Source organism: Malaya genurostris, chromosome 2, assembly GCF_030247185.1.
Source record: "Malaya genurostris strain Urasoe2022 chromosome 2, Malgen_1.1, whole genome shotgun sequence".
Classification (NCBI taxonomy): domain Eukaryota; kingdom Metazoa; phylum Arthropoda; class Insecta; order Diptera; family Culicidae; genus Malaya; species Malaya genurostris.
In genome coordinates, this window is record NC_080571.1 from 220997873 (window position 1) to 221025519 (window position 27647).

The window sequence follows — 27647 nt, forward strand, 5'->3', positions numbered from 1 at the left end:
GGAATGTATTTCATGCATGCAATCGCTACAACGTTTCTATTAAGTCCTCATTGTATTCGAACGTTCTCCGTAATAAAGTGGAATGTTTAATGCTCAGTACGAATCAATCATGAAACATTTGCAGTTGCTTCTAAGAAAATAGTTGAATGGGAAAACTTCATAAATGAGACAAATTCCATTAAAAGCAAAGGCATTCAACAATCTCTTTCTTCCTCCTTGAAATCTCTTCATCAATATTGTGACAAGCTGACAAACTCATGATAAAAGTCAATAAGAATTAATAACCAAATACTAACATGACATCTCAATTGCGTTCACGTATAAAGATGAATAAATCTTTGTTGATATGTTGAAGTTTCTACTAATAATCTGAACGAACATTCCTATCCTAATGACGTATTTTATAGCTTATTTGCCTAGGGGAAAAATTCCTACATCCACTTTGTCAATCGAAACTATCAAGAAGCATCGAAAAATGAATCTAGCAAAGTTTTCTCTTCTGAAGTTTCGGTATGGCTATTTGGAACGTCAATCGGTTTAGCACTTTAATAAGCAAGACTACGAAGAGCAAAGCGAAGATATTTACGCTGAATAGCTTCGATGCGATTGATGTCCAGTTGATAATAGGGGGCCCAGACGACAGAAGCGTATTCTAGAATAGAACGAACCAGTGCGCAATATAGTGCTTTTAAACAATATATGCTTTTAAAGTGACTCGAAAAATAAAACCAAGTGTCTTGGAAGCCTTAGAGATGATATACTCGACGTGATGTTTGAAACTAAGTTTAGAATCCAAAAGGACTCACAGATCCTTTACAGTCGATTCTCGCTTGAGAATAATTCCGGAAATAGCATAGTTAAATACTACGGTTGTGCGTTTGCGAGTAAAAGAGATCACGGAACATTTAGATGGGTGTAATACCATTCTATTGAGGTCGCACCAGTTGGAGAAAATATCCAACTGTTTTTGTAGGAATCTGGCATCTTAGTGATCTTTAATAAGATGGAACAATTAAAAATCGTCGGCGAAAGATAATTTCAAGCATTGCATCGAATGGTTCAAATCGTTCAGATAAAGTATGAATAAAAAGGGTCCAAGATGACTGCCTTGAGTTACACCCGAGATAGCTCGAAAAGGTGCAGCTGTGCAGTCTCCGATTTTAGTTATCATACTACGACCAATCAAATACGAATGCAACCAATTCAAAAATGATCCGTTGAATTCAAGTCTGTCAAGTTTAGCAATAGCTATTTGGTGATTTATTTTATCAAAAGCAGCGGAGAAGTCTGTATATACCGATATGGTATGACGTCAACCTGCCGTCGCGCTTGTAGCGACTGAGTTACGTAGGATTCAGTTTGATATCTGAAAGATTACGAATTTGATAATACGAAAGAAAAGGCTTTTTCATTAACTCTTGCTTAGACATTTGCGAATCCTTGTTTGTCTTGTTTGACACGAAACCTTTGTTGAGTTTTTTGTTCGCAGCTGCAAATACTCTACCAAATCATGAGTTATTTTTGCGAATTAACAAAGAAATACGATGTTGTGAACCTTACCGAATAGTTGTTCCGCTAGAATTTTGGTCCTCCTCGATTTTATCGTGTACAGCGATCAACTCTAGTTGACTTGATTTGCGTTTCTACGCGCCCAAGTAACAGTGCCTTTCTAACTGGTCAATGTTCGGTGATAAATATAAAACACTACACATCACACATAACACATTAAACCTTTATTTTATTCTAACACGACACTACATTTATTTAAACAAGTATTCTTCTATTTAATTACAATTATTCATTTACTTCACTACAATACAGTCTACCAGTACACAAAAAACTACTAATCACAGACGATGGCCAGTCCTATCGCTACGAAGGTTGATTTGGAATGAAAAATGATGGAGCAAATCGCATAATTAAACTAATCAAATATAAATTTTAGAGAATTTTCTCCGAACATAGTTTTATGCTTGAGATCGCTTTACTCTTCTCACCCCTCACTGAATTTCTCACTACTTTCGTTAAGTTTGGTAACAACAGTGTGAGCAGGTCGTGCTACTGTCAGTCTATCGCGAACAATGTTGTGATCAGTGCAAGTGCAAAATATCAACATACGAATTTAAACTTACTAGGGACATCACCTTGACCAATGGCTTTATCAAACTTTTCTCCAGGCATACACCAATAATCCATTTGCACGTGCGCTTCCTCATCCATTCGAGTACAAACTTCGTATTTCGTAATAGTCTCATTGTATAACTTCCGGGGACATGTCTCGTTGACTAGATTTGGTTTCAATGCCCTGTAAGGTTGCTTACTGGCCCGAAAAAAGAGGATATCCTTCTCTCAGACGAATCCTTCTGACGGGTGCTTTGGCTGTCGATCGACATCATCCCGCTCATGGAAATGTTTGAAGGCGTATCGTTTACAACTTTACAATTTTTTAACATGACCACGACCGATTTTCGATTAGGCTTTTCAAAATGCTTTTGTGATTTACAATTTCGATCAAGTATAATATTATTCGTGACCTTCCCATTTTAACACACAACCTTCGCTGTCGCACCGAATAGGTTATCATCCCGCCCTCTATTCCTTTCTCTTTCCACCAAAGCTGAGGTTAACCACCGTTAGTTAATCTCTTGAATTAACAAAATATTTCTTACAATTCAATGAGAGAGCGGCCTTCAAGTGAAATTCATGTAAACATTCGAATTGGTTCAAGATAATGGATGAAAGGTAAACCAGTCATGATAACTGAAATATCAATTACAAAATAAACATAAATTAATTGTTCTGTTTTCATTTTTAATATTCTGAAACACATCTCAATACATTTCAAACAGTCGAAATTATCGATTTTAACTTGCTGGCGATAATTTGAAACTCAAATGAGAACCGCCATCCTCTATTCATCTTTATGGTCGGAGTGAGTTTTAGTTATCGAGTTGATGTTTTATTCGCACCTGCTCACTATCCACAGTGGCACTCCAAACTGAACAAGCAAAACTTCAAGTGCCTACCTAGAAAACCATTTCGTACCGTATTATGCTGTGATCGCATTATGCGTTCTGTTATATTTTATAACTAAAGAGCATACTGCAAATATGGTCTATGCGTGCAAAAGTGAATGTATGTATGTATGTATGTGTGAAGCCACCATCAGTTCAAGGCATTACCAGAGGATACAGGTAGACTTACAGTAGATCCGAATTTGATTATCAGATAACTTTCATATTACTGCTGTTAAGAAGGCCAAAATGGACTTTGAGGACCCGGCGCCTTCCAGCAATAACATCCGGCCATATAATAAAAGAATTCGCTGTACCAGCTTAAACCTGACTGATGGTTTGTTTGTTAGAAGGGTGCGTCTTACTCATTTCAGACCTTCTGGGGAAAACACACAGCTTTCCCCTGTGAATCGGGTTGACATTTCACTCCTTCATCCAGTCATTCACTTGTAAGATACCCTGATGCACTCCCATCCCTCTTTCCTCACAATGTACTTGAGCATAGTATTATATAATGTAACATAATACACTTTAATATAATTTCCGGCAGTATAATACAATAAAACATAATATAGTATAAACGATCGTATGGTACAGTGTATTATAGTCTACTATAATATTTTATGATGAATATAATAGTATCATAATGTTATGTGACATAATATAGTAAAATATACCATAATATATTATAATATAGTTTGGTCACTATACGACACTGAATATAATAAAACATTATTATGCATAAAATATAAAAATGTAATACATCACAATGCAATATGATACACTTATAATTATGTATTAAAAAAATGCATTACAATACTATATAAAACAATACCAAACATTGTACCATAATATAGTATAATATAGTACAATGTAATATAATATAATACCACAAAATATGACGTAATATAATATGATACAATTTAATAATATATGTGTAAAGTGAAAATGTAGCTGATAATGATAAAGATTATAATAATGGTAACGATAGTAATAATAATAATAATAATAATAATAATAATAATAATAATAATAATACTTAAATACTACAAAATTATATAATATAACATAATATAGTATAATATATTTTAATTTAATATAATATAATACAATGTCATACAATATAATATATTATAAATCAATATATAAAATAACAGTTAATGTAGAGTGTCAGTTATGCTCTTCTATCTTCGCAATACTGCAGGAAGTAGAATATTTCTCTTCTAATAACAATAATAATATCCACATCTATAAAAATAATATATGGTATTATTATTGATGACGAATTAATAATAATAACAATAAATATAATAATGAAAATAATAATAAAAAACCCTTCTTAATCCACCTAGTGGTGTGATAATGCCTTTCTCTTCTTTCATAACAGTCTCATGAAAATATGTTTCATACTTTTATTAAATAATTTTGGATACTAATTTTGACATCAATTGATTCAGATTGATTCGAGTAGTTCACAAAATCATGCTTCAGTGATTATGTCACACAGTCAGCATAATTTTTCCAAACTAGTGCTTGACATTTACGAGGCTATTGGTATGAGAACAGTGATGCTAATCTAAAAAACCCTTCTTAATCCACCTAGTAGTGTGATAATGCCTTTCTCTTCTTTCAATTTCGGGTACTAATTTTGACACCAATTGATTCAGATTGATTCGAGTAGTTCACAAAAGCACAGCTTCAGTGTTTATGTCACACAGTCAGCATCATTTTTCCAAACTAGTGCTTGACATTTGGGTTGCCTATTTGTAATCAGTGAGGCTAATCTAAAAAAAACCCTTCTTAATCCACCTAGTGGTGTGATAATGCCTTTCTCTTCTTTCATAACAGTCTCATGAAAATATGTTTCATACATTTATTAAATAATTTTAGACGCCAATTGATTCAGATTGATTCGAGTAGTTCACAAAAGCATGCTTCAGTGTTTATGTCACACAGTCAGCATCATTTTTCCAAACTAGTGCTTGACATTTGCGTTGCCTATTTGTATGAGAACAGTGATGCTAATCTAAAAAACCCCTTCTTAATCCACCTAGTGGTGTGATAATGCCTTTCTCTTCTTTCATAACAGTCTCATGAAAATATGTTTCATACTTTTATTAAATAATTTTGGACACTAATTTTGACAACAATTGATGCAGATTGATTCGAATAGTTCACAAAAGCATGCTTCAGTGTTTATGTCACACAGTCAGCATCTAAATAGCCTTCTTAGTCCACTTAGTGGAATTTTCATATATCTTGAAAAATCACCATAGGGGGGAGTACATGAAATTTTCGAAATCGAAAAAAACTTTTTGATGCCAAAAGGCTTAGAATTGCATGAAACGTCGAGATTTAGTGTCATCTCAAAAAAAAATTTTTTTGAAAAAATCGACTTTTTGGGACTTAGAAAAAATATGAAAATTTTTCCAAGTCCCAGAAAGTTGATTTTTTCAAAAAATTTTTTTTTTGAGATGACACTAAATTTCGATGTTTTATGCAGTTTTAAGAGTTTTGGCATCAAAAAAAATTTTCGATTTTGGAAATTTCATGTACTCCCCCCTATGGTGCTTTTTCAAGATCGATAATTGTCAAACCTTTACCACCGGGCAGCACCCCTTAAGCATGTCCGATTTAGGTCAAATTTTGCATGAAGGCTTTTTTCGAGGTGCTTAAACTTTTGAGCACTAGAACTTTACGAAAATAGAGTTGATCCCAAAATTTTGGCACCCTTATATATACAAGAGCGGTAAAAATCAACGTGTTTTGTCGGTTACGTCACTTATACAATCATATCTTCGGAACCAAAACTCACAGCCATTTGATCTTCGAACTTGATCAATGGTCCAACAGTAGCTTTCAAACGAGCCCGAGTTTGTTAAAATCGGTTCAGCCATCTCTGAGAAATTTGAGCGCGTTCAAATACAACGCTTTTTGTCGGTTACGTCACTTATACAATCATATCTTCGGAACCAAAACTCACAGCCATTTGATCTTCGAACTTGATCAATGGTCCAACAGTAGCTTTCAAACGAGCCCGAGTTTGTTAAAATCGGTTCAGCCATCTCTGAGAAATTTGAGCGCGTTCAAATACAACGCTTTTTGTCGGTTACGTCACTTATACAATCATATCTTCGGAACCAAAACTCACAGCCATTTGATCTTCGAACTTGATCAATGGTCCAACAGTAGCTTTCAAACGAGCCCAAGTTTGTTCAAATCGGTTCAGCCATCTCTGAGAAAATTGAGCGCGTTCAAATATCTTCGAAAAGTGCACATACATACACACACACACACACACACACACACACACACACACACATACACACACACACATACACACACACACACACACACAGACATTTTCCGATCTCGACGAACTGAGTCGAATGCTATATAACACTATGGGTCTCCGAGGCTCCGTTCGAAAGTCGGTTTTTCCAGCAATTCTAATACCTTTCTATAGAGAAAGGCAAAAACCCTTCTTAGTCCACTTAGTGGAATTTTCATATATCTTGAAAAATCACCATAGGGGGGAGTACATGAAATTTTCGAAATCGAAAAAAAATTTTTGATGCCAAAAGGCTTAGAATTGCATGAAACGTCGAGATTTAGTGTCATCTCGAAAAAAATTTTTTTGAAAAAATCGACTTTTTGGGACTTAGAAAAAATATGAAAATTTTTCTAAGTCCCAGAAAGTTGATTTTTTCAAAAAAACTTTTTTTTGAGATGACACTAAATTTCGATGTTTTATGCAGTTTTAAGAGTTTTGGCATCAAAAAAAATTTTCGATTTTGGAAATTTCATGTACTCCCCCCTATGGTGCTTTTTCAAGATCGATAATTGTCAAACCTTTACCACCGGGCAGCACCCCTTAAGCATGTCCGATTTAGGTCAAATTTTGCATGAAGGCTTTTTTCGAGGTGCTTAAACTTTTGAGCACTAGAACTTTACGAAAATAGAGTTGATCCCAAAATTTTGGCACCCTTATATATATGAGAGCGGTAAAAATCAACGTGTTTTGTCGGTTACGTCACTTATACAATCATATCTTCGGAACCAAAACTCACAGCCATTTGATCTTCGAACTTGATCAATGGTCCAACAGTAGCTTTCAAACGAGCCCGAGTTTGTTAAAATCGGTTCAGCCATCTCTGAGAAATTTGAGCGCGTTCAAATACAACGCTTTTTGTCGGTTACTTCACTTATACAATCATATCTTCGGAACCAAAACTCACAGCCATTTGATCTTCGAACTTGATCAATGGTCCAACAGTAGCTTTCAAACGAGCCCAAGTTTGTTCAAATCGGTTCAGCCATCTCTGAGAAAATTGAGCGCGTTCAAATATCTTCGAAAAGTGCACATACATACACACACACACACACACACATACACACACACACACACACACACACACACACACACACACACACACACACACACACACACACACACACACACACACACACACACACACACACACACACACACAGACATTTTCCGATCTCGACGAACTGAGTCGAATGGTATATAACACTATGGGTCTCCGAGGCTCCGTTCGAAAGTCGGTTTTTCCAGCAATTCTAATACCTTTCTATAGAGAAAGGCAAAAACCCTTCTTAGTCCACTTAGTGGAATTTTCATATATCTTGAAAAATCACCATAGGGGGGAGTACATGAAATTTTCGAAATCGAAAAAAAATTTTTGATGCCAAAAGGCTTAGAATTGCATGAAACGTCGAGATTTAGTGTCATCTCGAAAAAAAATTTTTTTGAAAAAATCGACTTTTTGGGACTTAGAAAAAATATGAAAATTTTTCTAAGTCCCAGGAAGTTGATTTTTTCAAAAAAACTTTTTTTTGAGATGACACTAAATTTCGATGTTTTATGCAGTTTTAAGAGTTCTGGCATCAAAAAAAATTTTCGATTTTGGAAATTTCATGTACTCCCCCCTATGGTGCTTTTTCAAGATCGATAATTGTCAAACCTTTACCACCGGGCAGCACCCCTTAAGCATGCCCGATTTAGGTCAAATTTTGCATGAAGGCTTTTTTCGAGGTGCTTACACTTTTGAGCACTAGAACTTTACGAAAATAGAGTTGATCCCAAAATTTTGGCACCCTTATATATATAAGAGCGGTAAAAATCAACGTGTTTTGTCGGTTACGTCACTTATACCATCATATATCTGGTACCAAAAGTCACAACCATTTGATCTTCGAACTTGATCAACGGCCCGACAGTAGCTTTCAAACGAGCCCAAGTTTGTTAAAATCGGATCAGCCATCTCTGAGAAAATTGAGCGCGTTCAAATACAACGCTTTTTGTCGGTTACGTCACTTATACAATCATATCTCCGGAACCAAAACTCACAGCCATTTGATCTTCGAACTTGATCAATGGTCCGACAGTAGCTTTCAAACGAGCCCAAGTTTGTTAAAATCGGTTCAGCCATCTCTGAGAAAATTGAGCGCGTTCAAATAGCACGATTTTTGTCGGTTACGTCACTTATACAATCATATCTCCGGAACCAAAAGTCACAGCCATTTGATCTTCGAACTTGATCAATGGCCCGCCAGTAGCTTTCAAACGAGTCCAAGTTTGTTAAAATCGGATCAGCCATCTCTGAGAAAATTGAGCGCGTTCAAATACAACGCTTTTTGTCGGTTACGTCACTTATACAATCATATCTCCGGAACCAAAAGTCACAGCCATTTGATCTTCGAACTTGATCAATGGCCTGCCAGTAGCTTTCAAACGAGTCCAAGTTTGTTCAAATCGGTTCAGCCATCTCTGAGAAAATTGAGCGCGTTCAAATACAACGCTTTTTGTCGGTTACGTCACTTATACAATCATATCTCCGGAACCAAAAGTCACAGCCATTTTATCTTCGAACTTGATCAATGCCCCGATAGTAGCTTTCAAACGAGCCCAAGTTTGTTAAAATCGGTTGAGCCATCTCTGAGAAAATTGAGCGCGTTCAAATATCTTCGAAAAGTGCACACACATACACACACACATACACACATACACACACACACACACACACACACACACACACACACACACAGACATTTTCCGATCTCGTCGAGCTGAGTCGAATGGTATATAACACTATGGGTCTCCGAGGCTCCGTTCGAAAGTCGGTTTTTCCAGCAATTCTAATACCTTTCTATAGAGAAAGGCAAAACCCCTTCTTAGTCCACTTAGTGGAATTTTCATATATCTTGAAAAATCACCATAGGAGGGAGTACATGAAATTTTCGAAATCGAAAAAAAATTTTTGATGCCAAAAGGCTTAGAATTGCATGAAACGTCGAGATTTAGTGTCATCTCGAAAAAAAATTTTTTTGAAAAAGTCGTCTTTTTGGGACTTAGAAAAAATATGAAAATTTTTCTAAGTCCCAGAAAGTTGATTTTTTCAAAAAAAAATTTTTTCGGGATAACACTAAATTTCGATGTTTTATGCAGTTTTAAGAGTTTTGGCATCAAAAAAAATTTTTTATTTTGGAAATTTCATGTACTCCCCCCTATGGTGCTTTTTCAAGATCGATAATTGTCAAACCTTTACCACCGGGCAGCACCCCTTAAGCATGTCCGATTTAGGTCAAATTTTGCATGAAGGCTTTTTTCGAGGTGCTTAAACTTTTGAGCACTAGAACTTTACGAAAATAGAGTTGATCCCAAAATTTTGGCACCCTTATATATACAAGAGCGGTAAAAATCAACGTGTTTTGTCGGTTACGTCACTTATACAATCATATTTCTGGAACCAAAAGTCACAACCATTTGATCTTCGAACTTGATCAATGGAACGACAGTAGCTTTCAAACGAGCCCAAGTTTGTTGAAATCGGATCAGCCATCTCTGAGAAAATTGAGCGCGTTCAAATACAACGCTTTTTGTCGGTTACGTCACTTATAGAATCATATCTCCGGAACCAAAAATCACAGCCATTTGATCTTCGAACTTGATCAATGGCCCGACAGTAGCTTTCAAACGAGCCCAAGTTTGTTCAAATCGGTTCAGCCATCTCTGAGAAAATTGAGCGCGTTCAAATACAACGCTTTTTGTCGCTTACGTCACTTATAGAATCATATCTCCTGAACCAAAAATCACAGCCATTTGATCTTCGAACTTGATCAATGGCCCGACAGTAGCTTTCAAACGAGCCCAAGTTTGTTCAAATCGGTTCAGCCATCTCTGAGAAAATTGAGCGCGTTCAAATATCTTCGAAAAGTGCACACACATACACACACACACATACACACACACACATACACACACACACACACAGACATTTTCCGATCTCGACGAACTGAGTCGAATGGTATATAACACTATGGGTCTCCGAGGCTCCGTTCGAAAGTCGGTTTTTCCAGCAATTCTAATACCTTTCTATAGAGAAAGGCAAAAACCCTTCTTAGTCCACTTAGTGGAATTTTCATATATCTTGAAAAATCACCATAGGAGGGAGTACATGAAATTTTCGAAATCGAAAAAAAATTTTCGATGCCAAAAGGCTTAGAATTGCATGAAACGTCGAGATTTAGTGTCATCTCGAAAAAAAAATTTTTTGAAAAAATCGACTTTTTGGGACTTAGAAAAAATATGAAAATTTTTATAAGTCCCAGAAAGTAGATTTTTTCAAAAAAATTTTTTTTTTGTGATGACACTAAATTTCGATGTTTTATGCAGTTTTAAGAGTTTTGGCATCAAAAAAAATTTTCGATTTTGGAAATTTCATGTACTCCCCCCTATGGTGCTTTTTCAAGATCGATAATTGTCAAACCTTTACCACCGGGCAGCACCCCTTAAGCATGTCCAATTTAGGTCAACTTTTGCATGAAGGCTTTTTTTGAGGTGCTTAAACTTTTGAGTACTAGAACTTTACGAAAATAGAGTTGATCCCAAAATTTTGGCACCCTTATATATACAAGAGCGGTAAAAATCAACGTGTTTTGTCGGTTACGTCACTTATACCATCATATATCTGGAACCAAAAGTCACAACCATTTGATCTTCGAACTTGATCAACGGCCCGACAGTAGCTTTCAAACGAGCCCAAGTTTGTTGAAATCGGTTCAGCCATCTCTGAGAAAATTGAGCGCGTTCAAATACAACGCTTTTTGTCGGTTACGTCACTTATACAATCATATCTCCGGAACCAAAAGTCACAGCCATTTTATCTTCGAACTTGATCAATGCCCCGATAGTAGCTTTCAAACGAGCCCAAGTTTGTTAAAATCGGTTGAGCCATCTCTGAGAAAATTGAGCGCGTTCAAATATCTTCGAAAAGTGCACACACATACACACACACATACACACATACACACACATACACACACACACACACAGACATTTTCCGATCTCGTCGAGCTGAGTCGAATGGTATATAACACTATGGGTCTCCGAGGCTCCGTTCGAAAGTCGGTTTTTCCAGCAATTCTAATACCTTTCTATAGAGAAAGGCAAAACAACATAATATAGTACAATGAATTATATAATTAATAATAGAATGAATAAAATGATATGTTGCGATATGCTATGATATTATATTACTTCAATTTATATGTCATTTCTCATCCTTTCATTCTGCCATCAACGCATTCCATCGACCAATTGTCACCACAGATACAAGTGTAGGCATGAAACAGGAACCAGTGAGGACCAAGCTCACCTTGTGACGACCTTGATATTTAGTTAAAATTTACTTTAAAAATGATAACTTATAAGGAAAACAAATTTATATTTTGCGCAGAGGTACGTAGTACTACTCATAATAAAGCATATAATATAATATAATATAATACAACATAATGAATACAATATAACATAATATAATAGAATACAATATAATATAATGAAATATAATATAATATAATATAATACAATATAATATGATATAATGCAATGCAGCATAATACCTTACAACATAGTATATAATAACATAAAATAGTGTAAGACGATAATATGTGAAATAATATGCTACGATACAATATAACAGTTAAAGTCGCAGTGTAAGTTACGCTCTAATAATAATAATAATAATAATAATAATAATAATAATAATAATAATAATAATAATAATAATAATAATAATAATAATAATAATAATAATAATAATAATACATGATGTAATAAACAACAGAATTATATGTTGTAATATGCTAAGATAAACACTGCACTTTAGGATGGGCTTCAACCTACAAGCCATTTCGCACCCTCTCATTCTGCTACTAACGCAGAATGCGATAGCACCCAGTCGACGCCGTTCTATTGACCAAATGTCATCATAGACGCTCGGGGAGGCATGAGATAGGGACTTGTGAGGACTTAGTTATCTCACCATTTGACGACCAAAAAGAACACTGATAGTAACCGCCGCGACTTGAACCGAAAATCATTGGATCGCAAGTACGTCTGTTAATCGACTGAACCACAGAAGCATGCAAAGAAAATCTAGGTCTATGCGTGCAAAAGTGAAGGCGATATACATGCAATTTCGGAAAATCAAAAGATGCGATGTAGTAAAGCATTTAATGTGATTCAGTTTATCAGCTTCAGTGATTTTCTTTTGCAATGTACGCGATCATAAGTATTTTTTTTTGAGAATTTATTCAAGTGCCAATGCGATTCTAACCATACATCCTCCTAAAACACAAAAAATAACAATGAGATTTTACGAATCGAGGCTCGAACCTGAGACTTGTGTATCGATCACCAAGTTTTTCTACTCTCTGTCATATCTTAGCTGTTGCTAAACCCGATTTCAGACGAATACATTCTTCTTTTATCATAGTGATGACTGAGGCACATCGCTTATAGCATATGCAAGATCTTACAGCGCGAAATAACTTATTATGTTTTGTGATGTATTCACAGTATATCGTAGCAGAAAAGGTTTACAAAAGGGTGTAACCAGGTTTGCATATTAAACCTGCCCCCAAACAGAAAAAAATGATATATGCTGTTTGAAAAGGTTTATATTGAAGATGATTTTTCAAAAAATTTAACCCTTTATTTGTCATATTGGTAGAGTTATGGTGGTTCTTCTGACTTTCATGTTATTTAAATTTAAAACCTCTTTAGCAAAACAACTTTTCATGTGAAAAAATGTTCAAATTTTTCGAATTTTTTTCATTCGCATTTACAATTTTGGTACCACTTAAGATTTTACATCAAAAATAAATCATTTATGAGTACATTACGCTGTATTTTGTCAGATTTTTAAAAAATGTGGACGGATATAATATCAGATTTAAAAAAAAAATAAATCATTCGAAAAACCATGCGTCTCCATCAAATTATCATCATCCGATGGAGACGCATGGAATTTAGTCAGAAGCCTTTGATTTCCAATTTGGCAACGTGTTGATTATGGCGCGATTGAGGCATTTCCAAGTGTAATATGGATAAGGGTCATTTCGCCGAAAGCCATTTCGCCGAAAGTCATTTCGCCGGAAGTCGTTTCGCCGAAAGGGCCATTTCGCCGAATCCTGAAATCGTCTTGAAATCGTAATTAGAATTGATTTAAACGAAAGATGATAGCGTTAACGTCCGTTTTGTTAACTTACCATTGTACTTCTTGAATAATGATTGATTCATGAACCTCAGAAAGTAGTTTCCAAGAAAACTTGTTGAATATTAGCTAGTAAGCATCAAAGCAATTGCTTATGGGTGTCTATCAGGCAAATGTAGGTGGTATTTTCCGTTTATTAAGTGAAAATGAAAAAAATACTAATGCGGCTACGCCACATCGTTTTAGTTCATGTGCTGTTCGATTTCGCTCGGACCTAACTAAAGCAAAAAAACCTAGCTTTGAGTGGACCGTGCAAACGAGGCGGTTACAGGTTTGTATGCAAGAGGCCGCCGCTTCCGACGGCGGATCGGCGGCCGACTCAGCTGGCGTCGGCTTCGGTTATGTGGCTGTGCCACATCAGTTATACAGGAGACATAACATGCAGGAGATATGACCCTTTCGGCGAGATGACCCTTTCGGCGAAATGACCTATTCGGCGAATCGACTTTCGGCGATATGACCCGCTCCCGTATAATATAAAGCTTACTACCGCAAGCAGAAGAAGCAGGAGACTCCAACTCCAAAGTATCGCACCCACGGACAACAGGTCAGCCTGGAAATTGATGACGGAATTCAGCGGTAATATAATGGTGCACCTCTACTGAAGCACGACTAATTCTCGACACACTGGTTTTAGCACACAAATTCATTTTTTGTAATTTTGATTGATTTTTTTTTTGATAGGCAAACAAGTTTCATACATTTTTTTCTTTATTACTCGTCTATACCAAACATTTAAGTAAACCATAATATTGAGTTATTTTTGATTATTTCATACTACTGTAAATTTCATTCTCGATTCAGTTCTACCCATTGTTGTGCATTGTAAATTTCAAAAAGGCACCCCATAGTAAAGTAAGTCACGATAAAAACTTCTTTGTTCAATATTATACAAAAAAATTCCTCTACGTTAATGCAGATGTAATGAACAATAAAATATCTTAAACCACTTGCACACCCTGAAGTCAACAAAACGCGTTCTGACCAATACACAAAAAATCCAATTTAAAAATAGCCGAGAAAAGTATGCGAAAATTTTCCAATTAGAATTTATTAGAATCTATTCGTTGTAATTTTCTTCAACGCAAACAACTTGCAGCAGGATGATGCAATTGCTCTTGTTAAGAGCGAAACCAGTTCTGAGAACGTCCGCAGCAGAACTACTCATAGTGCGAAGTGATTCAATACTAAAGCAATTTCTGTGAAGGGTTTTCATTTTCAACGTACCAGCGCCGCTTTTACGTATTAATGAGCTTGGGGACAAGAGTTTTCTCGTGTGCCCCTAGCTAACTGTCTTTTTTTTTTGCTCGGTTGGTCCTGTTCGCGGTTCCGTATGGCCGTATGTAAAAGCGGCCCTGCAACATACAGAGTTTTGATGTTGGAAGAAACTATAAAAATGCGATACGGGATTCATTCCTGGCTTTCAGAAGGGACCAATTGTGGAATTCTCTACGATATTAAGCACTGTTTCAAGCATTTCTCTCGAACATGAAGTAGTCTTTATTTGCACTCGTTTGGTGCAAATTTCGAACTGGGAAAATTATCCTAGATTTGCAGTAGTCCAATTATTTTTACCTCCGATTTGCAAAAAAGTAATCTTTTTAATTCTTTAGATAACGTTTAGAGCCATTAGAAGGGCTCATTTTGTATAATGTTCCTCATGGCTGTCCATGCTTCGTTGCATTTTTACCTTTTTTTATATATATAAAAAATAGGTATAGAATTCGCTCAAACTTTCGAAAAATTTTCCGAGGCCCGGAGGGCCGAATGTCATATACCAATCGATTCAGCTCGACGAACTGAGCAAATGTCTGTGTGTGTGTGTATGTGTGTGTGTCTGTATGTGTGTTGTCAACTAAGAGGTCGAGATCTCAGAGATGGCTGGACCGATTTTGATCAAACTAGTCGCAAATGAAAGGTCTCCCCGTCACCCAGAACGCTATTGAATGGTTTTGAGATCGGATGTTTACTTTTTGAGTTATACGAAGTTTTATGTAAAAATTTTCAGTTTTTTGACAGTATCTGTCACAATTGACCTTGAAAACAGAATATGTTTTCAGAATTAGATTCCGCACGGTAATAGCTATCCAACAAGCCATAGATTGTTAAAATCCGTCCATTTTTAACGGAGATATCGAATTTTTTGTGTAAGCGACTTTTCCCCCATATTCCAGCAGTAGAAGTTCTGAGCGCTGTTTGGCAAAGAAAGGCTTGGGAGCATTGTAAAATACGATTTTTTATACTGTTACATACAATAGTTTCTAAGTACCAAAAAGACTGTGAACAGCATTATTTTTCATGACATTTTGCCTCGGACCAATTTTAGCACGGTTCGTTTTTGGCAACATAATCGTTCGAATATGACATATTGGAAAGATGGCAGTACTTCCGAATTCTGAACAATTTCATAATTATATTGATTTATACTGCTTATAGCAATAAATGCTGGAAGAACAAAACACCCATATACCATTTGAATCAGTTCGTCGAGATCAGCAAATGCGTATGTGACAAATAATTTCACTCAATTTTTTACCTTATTTTCGAAGATGACTCAACCGTTTTCTACAAACTCAGATTCATATGAAAATTCGTATGCTCCTAAACAAGGTTCCTGAACTGAATTATGTTTGGATCCGACTTCTGGTTCCGGAACTACAGGATGATATGTGAAACGAAATTAAAATTGTGTAACTTATTTTCCTCGTAGATGGCTGAACCGATCTAAGATTCAAATGATATCTAAGAATCATCTAAGATTTGCTGATTTGAATAGTCGACAACCAAATAAACTTATTTCAGTTTTAGTGGTATTCAGTTTTCGATTCGGAAGGCACCCAACAATTTAACTCGTACTACGATTTCTCAAAGATGTCTATACTGATTTTTAAACATATTGAAACAAATGTAAACTAATCAGGTGAATTTGTCTGACTTCGGCTACACCGATTTTCGAATTCCGGATCCAGTATCGAATCGTTTCTCAAAGCTCAATCGTTTTCTCAAATAAAGCCAAATCGAATTTCAGAAAAAAATTCAAATTAAAATAAACTTATAGTCCCACACAAAATTAATTAATTTTATTCAATACTGACTTCCGATTCTGGAATTACAGGAGGATGAATTTTTAAAATTCAAACCGATATAGAAGATGATAATCCCGAAAAGCTTGAAAGTTGGACTCAAAGCTATTGCAATTTATTCGTCATATGGCCATACGAATCGGTTTGGTTTATGCTGGTTCCTGAATACCGGCTCTGGAAGTACCTTAAATTACCGTAAATTCTAAAGTGGAACTCACTTCGACATATCATGAAAAGTTTAATCGATTGTAACCTTTTTAGATAGAGTAATGAGTGAATAAAATGTCAAATTGCAGCTTAAAACGACGGTCATTAAAATAATGTCATGAAAACCGAAGAATATTCATGAAAAAAACACATGCGGATTGATAAAAAAGGTATCATCTCACTGATAGGTGGATTAAGCAGGTTTTATTTAATGCAAACAACCATTGGCAGGATGATGAAACAACAGCTGTCTTTCCGGTAATTGAATTAGTTACTGAAGCAGCACAGTGTATAATGTCAAACAACTACCGAACAGTTCTAAAGATTCAATTATATCATTTAACGCACGGAATAGCCAGCGATCGCAAAACAGCTAAAATATTAGTTATTTTTCTGAATTTGATTGGTTTAAAATTGGTACAACTATCCGATTGTTGTATTAACTAAACTGTCATTTTTTTATTTATCATGCTGGTAGTTTAGCAATGATACCCAGCAAAAACACACACCACAAACGATTAATAAAATGTTACAGTTGAGCAATGACCTACACCCTAAGCGAAACATTAATCGTTTCGATGAGGTGTCACTCGTGCAACTGAGCCATGACACAATCCCAGCAAAGTTACCTGTATACATGAAAGCAAGTCTCAGTCGTCGGTTGCAATAAATATACCTTTTACTGCTAGTCTTTTCGGGGGGCAGCTAATCGTTCACCACTTGAACAACGAAATTTGACCTAAGTATTTGCTTATAGATTTACCATCAGATTATATAGAAATGCAACAAAAAGATGATAATTCCCAAGAAGGAATTAACCAGGAAAATTCTTAGGGCATTCAGAAATTTTGCGTTTTGGTGTCAGTGACAGTGTCAGCATTTCAATACAGCAATATCGTTTACCTGAATAGTTATGACAAAATCTACAAATGTGTCAGTAAAATCAATAACATTTAAGTTGAAACAACAATTGCAATATTGCAATTTTGTGATTTGTGCGTTCTCCGTGTAATAGCAGTCGCGGTTAGGTTTCATTACCTAATGTAGAATCATAACCGATTAAATATATTAAAATTAGTTGCTAACGTAGTCAATTTTTCAATTTGTTGATTTAAATTTTATACTTTTGAAATTTAAAAAATGTTTGGCAGCCAATTTACATTGATTGTCGTCTTTACAGAAGTTCTGAACTTTGACCTACTATGAAGACTTGCAACTGAGCAACTAGGGGCTGGGGTCCACTAGGAGATTGATAGTACCTATTAGCTCTCTCCGGACTGTACCAGCCTAGATGCCGTGTGGAATCCGGCGGAAAAAAATGAATCAACAATAGATCCACTGGGTTCCTGTTTCCATGTCGTAAAAGGCGACAATTGCAGGAGTTTCTTTTTCCTTTCAGTTACCAGATATTTTCAATGTTTTACTTCTGATTACTCTATTTTACTAAATCATCTCTATTCAACCTATCAATTTCCGTCTAGCTTCGGAGAAAAGTTTTATTAGGAATGATTTCTTCTTCCATGTTATTGATTGTCTTTCAGGATTATGGGATGAATGATAAAAATCAACCATTGCGCAAATCCGTTTATATTACAAAGTTAATAACAGAGATAGCATATATCGGTATATTGAATACATAGTAAAAAACACTTGATATTAATATTTCAAACAGTAAATTAATATTTTTCTCGGTAGCCGGCTGCCCAGATCAACTAATATAACCAATTAGTAATTTAAATAAATAATTAAAATAATAAAACGGAAATAATAAAGAATCAAGACGCGTGTGAAATCTGTTGACCTTTGTTTGGTGATTTAAAATGTTTTTATAATAACTGTTTAGAATATTTCAATGCAATGAAACAACTTTTTTGTCTAAATCCTATTCGCTCGTTTATTTTGTATCACGTAGTTTCATTTATAAAAACGTTCTTAATCTACCTAGCAGTGAGATGAAACCTTTTTTTTAGTAATCCGCATGTGTTTTTTTTTTGCATGACTAAAAAAACGCGAAAGGTAGATGCATAAACGAGTGACTGCATACTCGACAGCCGGCTGTCGGGAGTTTTATCAATTTCGGAGATTGACTGTTTCGTGCATTATATTGCCAGCACAAAGTAACACATAAAACCATAATACTTTAAAACATTCTTGGTAGCCGGCTACCCAGAGCAATAAACACATGATAACATTATTAAAACATTTACTAACAAAGTATCCTCTCCTGTGATGCATGTGGGAATGCAGAGGATTCCTCGGTTCCTAGTAGCAACATGCATCGAACTAACAATCCTTTCCCTCCCAAGTAGGACGTGGCCGGCGTCGGTATTGATCAGCATGCATGGTTCAATACAGTTTGCACAGTGTGAAACAATGTGTTATTCCCAAACATGTTACTTCAAAAAATCATTTTGCAATCTCAATTGGTCCAGATCAATAACGGAGTAGCAACACACGGGCGGTCTCTAATGCTAATGCTAAAATGCTATGAAGACTTGCAACTGAGCAACTCAAAAAGCAACCTAATTTATCTGAACCTCCCAACATGTTCACATTTTACGGCAGCTGCTAAGCCAAATGCTTACTTTCGCCCCTGTGACATAATCCCGCAAGAGCACACTCCACACACACACACACACACACACACACACACACCTACTCACAAATCTGTTTCACCTTCTGTCCCCTAGCTGAAGTCTAGTGAAAATGAAACAAGGCTTAATGCGTCTTAACGATTAAAATAAATATCGTATAAATCCTAGAAACTGCAAAAAAAAAGATACCACGAAAAAAATCTCTCGTAGCAGTCCTCATTTTAAACTAAAATCTTAGATCAAAACTCTGTTCTTAGAAAAACTGTGCATCCATCCGACATAGACAAAACGATATACTTGTAGAGCAGATCACTACTATGGTCATTGGAATTTTCATAATACTATTTTATCTGCAGTTCATAGCAAAAGAAGTGTACTTTAACTTGATGCTGTATTATCTTGAGCAACTAAACACGCCAACGCATACACACACAGAAGAATCTTGATTTACGTGCCCTGCTTCCCAACCGAGAAGCACCTAAGCGACTTCCTCCCAGACAAGATTGTTCCGGTCGAATGGAGCAGATTTCCATCCAAAATCACGAGGGAATCAAGTGCTCATAACTTCGCATGATTTGCAAGCAAACGGCACTCATAGTCCAGTCGTGTGTTGTGTTTCAGTAGGGGTTTCAAATCCACCCGTACGGTAGCTAGCTTTCTCCTAGTGCTCAACGGATAAAAAAAGACCCGGGTGCAGGATTGCACTCTACCGCGTTCCATCCGTATCGTATACCGGTACTTCATGTGGTCCCGTGCAGTAAATACGTTGTAGAATAACAATGACATATTGCCGTCGCTTCGTTGTTCTGTCCGGCACATAAAACGAATGCAAAAAAAAACGAGAAAATCCTTTGGCTAATATTTTTCTATCCTTTTGCTTTCTAACTTGCAGCTGTGCAACGTGAATCCGTGCGCCAACGGAGGCACCTGCTGGACGACGGAGGAGTCCTTCTACTGCGCTTGCCGACCAGGATTCACCGGGAAAATGTGCGAAGGTAGGCAATAGGGATTCCATTTGGGTTCTTTTCCACCGCCACTGCGGGACTGGATGGTAATCAATTGCAAGGAATTTGTACAAAAATGCAATCATTTGTTCACGGCTTGATAAATAATTGAGTATTATGACCGCCTAATTCTTTGCCTGTTATAACGCGTCGCCTCCGTGCAAAAAGACTGCGAAGCTTTTACAACCATCCTCTACAATGCGGGGAGCAATAAAAATTGGCTTTCCGCTGATTTATGTTTCAATTTTTTTGTGCCGACAAATTTAGTGGACATATATCATGAAGGATTTTTCCCATTGCCGGTTCCGTCTCTACGGTTCAGAGTGGCACAATGTTTAGTTTATGTGTTTTTGCGTTCCAGCTGGTGCGAGTTATGCAAGGATTATGCTACATTATTTCACAGTTTTCCTTTATCCTGTGAATAGATCTCGTTTGCCAGATAACGACCAAGTTTCCCTAATTGAACTTTTAATCGTATGGATTAGGTCGGGTGATAATATACTTGGTTTTGTTGGACAAACTTTGTGATGAATTTATTCTCAGCTTCGGTTGTTCATTTTAATTGAATTCCCCAAGTCGTCTAGTGCATTTTGTTCCTCATGAAATGCTACGGAATTTCCATGTTACGTAAGGGGGATTAAAAAAACAATAACTTTAGACATAGCATGACTGAATTCGTTGTGAATAATCCACACACATTGAAAAAACCTGTAGCTATACCTTTCTCATATTACTTACATTTTCATAAATATTCCTAAAGGATTCTGTCAAAAAATATAGTTCCGGAACCAAAAGTCGGGTCGGAATAAGAATCAATAGCAACCTATTGTGTTATAAAACCTTCAATTTGACATTAAATTCATGAGAATCGGTTCAGCCATCTCCGAGAAAAATTAGTGAGCTGCGTTTCGAAGTTGTTGATTACTATTTCCGGTACTTCCGGAACCGGGAACTGGAAACCGGAATAGCTGAAGTTGGTTCGTTTAGCAAGTAACTAACATAGCTCACAAATTGAAACAGGTTTGATCCAAATTTAGAATAGTGTTTTTGCCATCGTCTAAATCACAGCTTTTACAGACAGACACTTAATTTCGGAATTGCAGCGGATAAGTGTAGAAATTTTAATTCGAAGAGTGCGTTTCTGTGCAAGACGATGTACAAACGAACGAAATCCTTTGAACTAGCTATATAATTCTTTTTTTGTGCAGGCATTGTAAGTTGATAGGCAAAATATTTTATTTCGAGAATATGAGGAATATAAGAAAGGCATTATTACACCACTAGGATAATAATACCAGTTTTTTTTCTTCTGCGGTATTGCTTCTTAGAGCGATTGACATTAAATTCGATTTCATGACAACTCGTTAATTGAGAATCGAGTAATCCACAAAACTATGCGAGAACTTTACTAATGAAACGACCATTGGTACTATAACCCTATTAAGATTAATAGTGAAAACGTTCTCATGATGAATTTGATTGATAACAGTAACAGGAGCGCACAATTATGTATATCTCAAACATACAGCAGTCGCAGCTTTGTTGCTATCATTAGATCTTTTTAATATTGTCGCTAACCATCATTAATATTATATTATTGTTTGCTGTTTTCATTGTCGACTCGAAAAAATTTATCTAATTTGTTTAGGGTAGGGAGAGGTTAAGTGTTTTCTATGTTTGTCTGTCCCCTCTGTGTAGGTAGTAACTGAAAGAGCCAGGAAGACCTATTTCCTTGGTCTCTGTTTTGTAAAGAAGTGGAATTATGTTTGAAAATTTCTAGTCTTTCTGCCGAATCCAATTTCCATGGGTTGGAAATTTGTCTTAAGATTTTTATGTCATTTGTAGTGAAATCATGGTTTTCGGAAAAGGCATGCTCAGCTACTTTCGACTTAAAATGGTGTGATAAACCCCGTTCCAAATCCTTGGATGCTTTCCCTATTTCCGCTATGTGTTCGGATATCTATCAGAAAATTTGAAAAGAATATCGATAGACTTCAACTCTAACATGGCATATCTACTTAAATCAAAATTAAAACTCTTTGGCTTGGATTAAGTGTTCAGTAGTACTAACTACCAGTTGAAAACTTTACTAGGATCTACTAAAGATCCTACTGACAAATTGAAAAAATCGGGGGTATACAAAATTTCATGTTCTCATTGTGATAAATTATACATTGGACAAACAAAGAGATCATTAGATATCCGTTTCAAAGAACACATAGCGGAAATAGGGAAAGCATCCAAGGATTTGGAACGGGGTTTATCACACCATTTCAAGTCGAAAGTAGCTAAGCATGCCTTTTCCGAAAACCATGATTTCACTACAAATGACATAAAAATCTTAAGACAAATTTCCAATCCATGGACATTGGATTCGACAGAAATTCTAGAAATTTTCAAACATAATTCCACTTCTTTACAAAACAGAGATCAAGGAAATAGGTCTTCCTGGCTCTTTAAGTTACTACCTACACACAGGGGACAGACAAACATAGAAAACACTTAATCTCTCCCTACCCTAAACAAATTAGATATATTTTTTCGAGGTATTTATACCTGGAATAGGAATCTACCTACTTCCGTTTCATGTAAAAGGAACAACATTGCAGCATTCTTTCAATAACTAAACAAACCTAACACACTGAAGAAGAATATAAATTGTATTCGAAATGCGTATATGTGATGTGACGTTTATTATACATGATTTATAGTGTTGTGAGATACATAGTGAATTTGTATAGTGACGTGATATACTTATAACAGAATTAAATGGTAATATTAAAAAAAATAATCCTTGTAAAATCATTCTGTTCAAACACTCAAACGAAACATTTCATAACATTTATAGCTTCCATAAACTAACGCTTCGTAACGCTTATAAATCACAAAACAGTAACGCATGTAACGCCTACAACTTACAAAGATGTAACGCTTCGTAACGCCTATGATTCTCAAAAAAGTAACGAATGTAACGCTTCGCAACGCCTATGATTCACAAAAAAGTAAGACTTCGAAACGCTCCGTAACAACTATAACTTACATAAAAGTTACGCATGTAACGATTTGCAGCGCCTATAACTTACAAAAAAGTAACACTTCCTAACGTTCCGTAACGCCTATAATTTACTAAAAAAAAGTAATGCATGTAACACTTCATTACATCTATAACTTTCAAAAAACGCTTCGTAACGCTCCGTAACGCATGTAATCCATTGTAACACTTATGTTTCACAAAAAAGTAACGAATGTAACACTTCGTAATTCCTACAACTTACACGAATGTAACGCTTTGCACTGCTCCGTAACGCCTATAACTTACATAAAACTAACGCATGTAACGCTTCGTAATGTTAAAACTCACAAAAAAGTAACGTATGTAACGCTTCGTAACGCCTATGATTCACAAAAAACGTAACAAATGTAACGCTTCTTAACACCTATAACTTACAAAAAAAGGTAACGCATGTAACGCTTCGTAAGGCCTATAATTCACAAAAAAGTAACACTTCGTAGCGCTCCATAATGCCTAAAACCGACTAAAAAGTAACGCACGTAACATTTTGTAACGTTGAAACTCACAAAAAAGTAACGTATGTGACGCTTCGTAAAGCGTATAAATTACAAAAAAAATTCGCATGTAGCGTCTCGCAACGTCTTTAAATTACATAACACCTGTAACTTACATCAAAGTCACGCATATAACGCTTCGTAATGCTTATAACCTACTAAAATGTAACGCATTTAACGCATATTACGCTTTGTAACGCCTATAACTGAAAAATAATGCATGTAACGCTTCGTAACGCTTATAACTTACTAAAAAGTAACGCATGTAACGCTTCGTAACGCCTCCGTAACACCTATAACTTACATAAAAGTTATACATCTAACGCTCCGTAACGCTTATGATTCACATAAAAAATAACGCATATAACGCTTTGTAGCGATTATAACTTACCAAAATGTAACGTATTTAACGCATATAACGCTTCGTAACGCTTATAACTTACTAAAAAGTAACGCATGTAACGCCTCCGTAACACCTATAACTTACATAAAAGTTATACATCTAACGCTTCGTAACGCTTATGATTCACATAAAAATAACGCATGTAACGCTTCGTAAGGCCTATAACTTACTAAAAAGTAACGCATGTAACGCTTCGTAACGCTTCCGTAACACCTATAACTTACATAAAAGTTACACATATGAAGCTTCGTAACGCTTATGATTCACATAAAAATGACGCCTGTAACGCTTCGTAACGCCTATAACTTGCTAAAAAGTAACGCATGTAACGCTTCGTAACGGATACAGTTTATTTAAAAGTAACGCATATAACGCTTCGTAACGCTTATAACTTACAAAAAAGTAAAGAATGTAACACTTCATAACGCCTGTAACTTACATTAAAGTAACGTATGCAGCGCTTCGTAACGCCTTTAACTTACTAAAAAGTAACGCATGTAACGCTTCCTAACCCCTTTAATTTACAAAAAAATCAGCGCATCGTAGCTCGTTCAAAACAAGAATTTAATACTTAGGTATAACGGTTTTTAACATTCATGATTTCCACAAAATAACTCATATTATTTGTAACCCTCAATTTAATAAAATTATATTAACCTTAAAAACCGAAACTTTAAAAAGCAAAGAAAAAGTCAATATTTACCGTGAAAACATTTCTATTCTTCAGTATAATCTCCATCTCGAGCAATACACTTGACACATCGATCCACCAACATTTCGATGCCCTTTGAAACCGGTTGTCAGAACCTTTCCCCGAAGAAACTTTTTCAGGTTTGGGAACAGATAATAGTCTCTGGGGGGCAAGTCTGGAGAATACGGGGGATAGTGGACCAATCCGTACCGCAAATCATTCAATTCGTTCATTCGTTTATGTTTTATCATGACACGGAACTCGTCTTTTTCCATATCTTGATGAAAACTAGAACTCGTCTGACTCGAGCAGCTGTCATTCAAACATTAGTGGAAAGATTGTCATGAAATTTGGTATTGGGCTATCCAGAGGCTTGTTGTTAACAAAAATATACTATTCACTTGTTTTCTGTGAAAGGCTCGAGACTTTTACTCCACTACTACATGAATGAATTATTGACAGTAGTTAAGGAACATATCTTGAAACAAACCAGGACATGAAATATGAGGTTTTAAAAATCGACCTTAATATTTTTCTAATCGATATTTTTCAGTGTAGGAGCCAAATTATTTTTGGATAAACAAAGTGTGCAAAGTGGCTTGTTTGTGACAAAGTTTTCATGTACAGAATGTTTCATTGAAATCTGAGAGAGTGCTGCCAACATTTGTTCGAGTTGGCGCGAGATTCGTTTATATCTTTGCATCACTTTGAAAGTCAATAACTTTGTTGTGGCGAATATTTCGGTGCATATTCCCAGTGACGAAGAACACAAATGGGAATTGGAAGACTAGGCTCAAATATGAGGATAATAACATTTTATGTTACAGCAAGCATTCTAATTCATTGGATAATATCGGCAATAAAAGACATTTGAACGGAGCTAAATAGATAACAGAAATGACTATGCTTTAGAACTGCTCTTCAGTTCGCTTTACGTACTCGAAACTACCAACTCAATTTAGAACGCCGTCCAGCATCACTTAATCAAACTGAATGTCCTGTTTTTCTCATAGGTATCTCTATACATTGTATCTGGTCTATCTTTCTTGTCGCTTCAGAGAACTTCGTTATCGACACGGTTGTTAGCTCCAGTGAGATGCTCTCGGACAATCTGAACCAGAACGGTCCCAGCGGACTGCATGGTGGCGGCGGTGGAGGTGGAGGCGCTGGTGGTGGAGAAGGTGTTGGTAGCAACAGCAACGGCGCCCTGTACGGTGACTCGGAAACAACACGGCTCGGTAAACGGGGAAGCGCCATCGAATTGCACAACGCGTACATCGCCGCAGGAACGTTAGGAGCGGCCATTCTCATTGTGGCCATTGTGGTGAGTATGAATACGAAAAATATACCACGGAAATGGAATCGTCGGTGGCTACTTTTGAACGTTTTGATTTTTCTTTTCTCTCCCTGCAATATTGGACTTGACCCGATCTTGGCGGTCAGCAGTTTTCTTTCCAATTATCCTGTTTTCTCGGCAACACAAAAGAAAATTTATTTACCAGTTTGCTGAACAATTAATTGATCCCCGTCTGGATTGGATTAAACTAGTCGAGGGGGAGCAAAATCGCGTTAAAAAATAATCGTTTGACAACTCTAATTAAGTGGATGCTAGTTAGCAAACATTTTCTTGAGAATCTCTTACCTCGCCCTGGTTAACCTTTAGTATCAACAAAGAGAAAAAAAGGAAGCTCAATTGCAGAAGTTCAAAAGCTTACTTAAAGTTTTCTTCGTTTTTTTTTCCTTTCTCATCATCGCCGTCATAGTTCCATTATAAAGAATTCAATTCTAGGACGCCTTTGGCTCATTCTTCCCCCACCTCCTGCGTTCTTGGAAGGCGAAGAAAAAAAAACTTATGGTTTAATATTTCACTTTTGACTTGTTTGCTTTCCAACCCTTCGAGTTTCTTTCCCACTAAGGGCAGAAGCAATTCGATAGTCTACCTACATAAGGTAATTTACCCATTTTTGTTCATTAACCCAGCACAAATTTAATTACTGACGATCCGATGAGAAGAGCGTTTTTTTTAATCACCTAAAATTAAGCTGGGTCAAAACGTTGAACTAACTTAGCCTGCGTTGTGGCTACGACCGGTTGACCGTAGGTAAAAAATGGGCCCAACACTCTACAAGATGAAAGAAAACGGCGGTAGCGAAACGCCATCAGGTTTAACGGAAAGCGAGTAAAGTCAGATCATGAATCATTCAACTGAAGCGCCACGGAACGTGACATTCGCTACTTCGAGGACGGTTGAAAAACGGCTCGGTTGGGTTGGGCGAAATGTTCGAACGGGGAAACGAAATAGTGTTCAAGTTATTAAAAAATAAAACTGTCAGCCGGTAAGGTATCGTGCACCGAGAATATTTCAGTTTCAAATTTTTTTATAATCTGCCGGTACCGCTGCGCAGAAGATGGTTCCACTATCGTCCGGAGCGGCGGAACTCGTCGGAATTAAATCATTGTGAAGGTGAAAAGTCATGACTGTTCCTATGACAACTACAGGT

The 27647-nt window shown here is 36.2% G+C and overlaps 1 protein-coding gene across 1 annotated transcript in view; it reads left to right on the forward strand.

Annotated features, from left to right (window-relative positions):
- The window catches only part of LOC131427685 (serine-rich adhesin for platelets-like), a 460655-nt gene that overhangs the window by 387358 nt on the left and 45650 nt on the right, over positions 1 to 27647 (forward strand). The window contains exons 12-13 of the mRNA XM_058591094.1: positions 20374 to 20476; positions 26205 to 26470. Of these exons, the coding sequence (XP_058447077.1) occupies positions 20374 to 20476; positions 26205 to 26470 (369 nt within the window). The remainder of the gene's footprint in view (positions 1 to 20373; positions 20477 to 26204; positions 26471 to 27647) is intronic.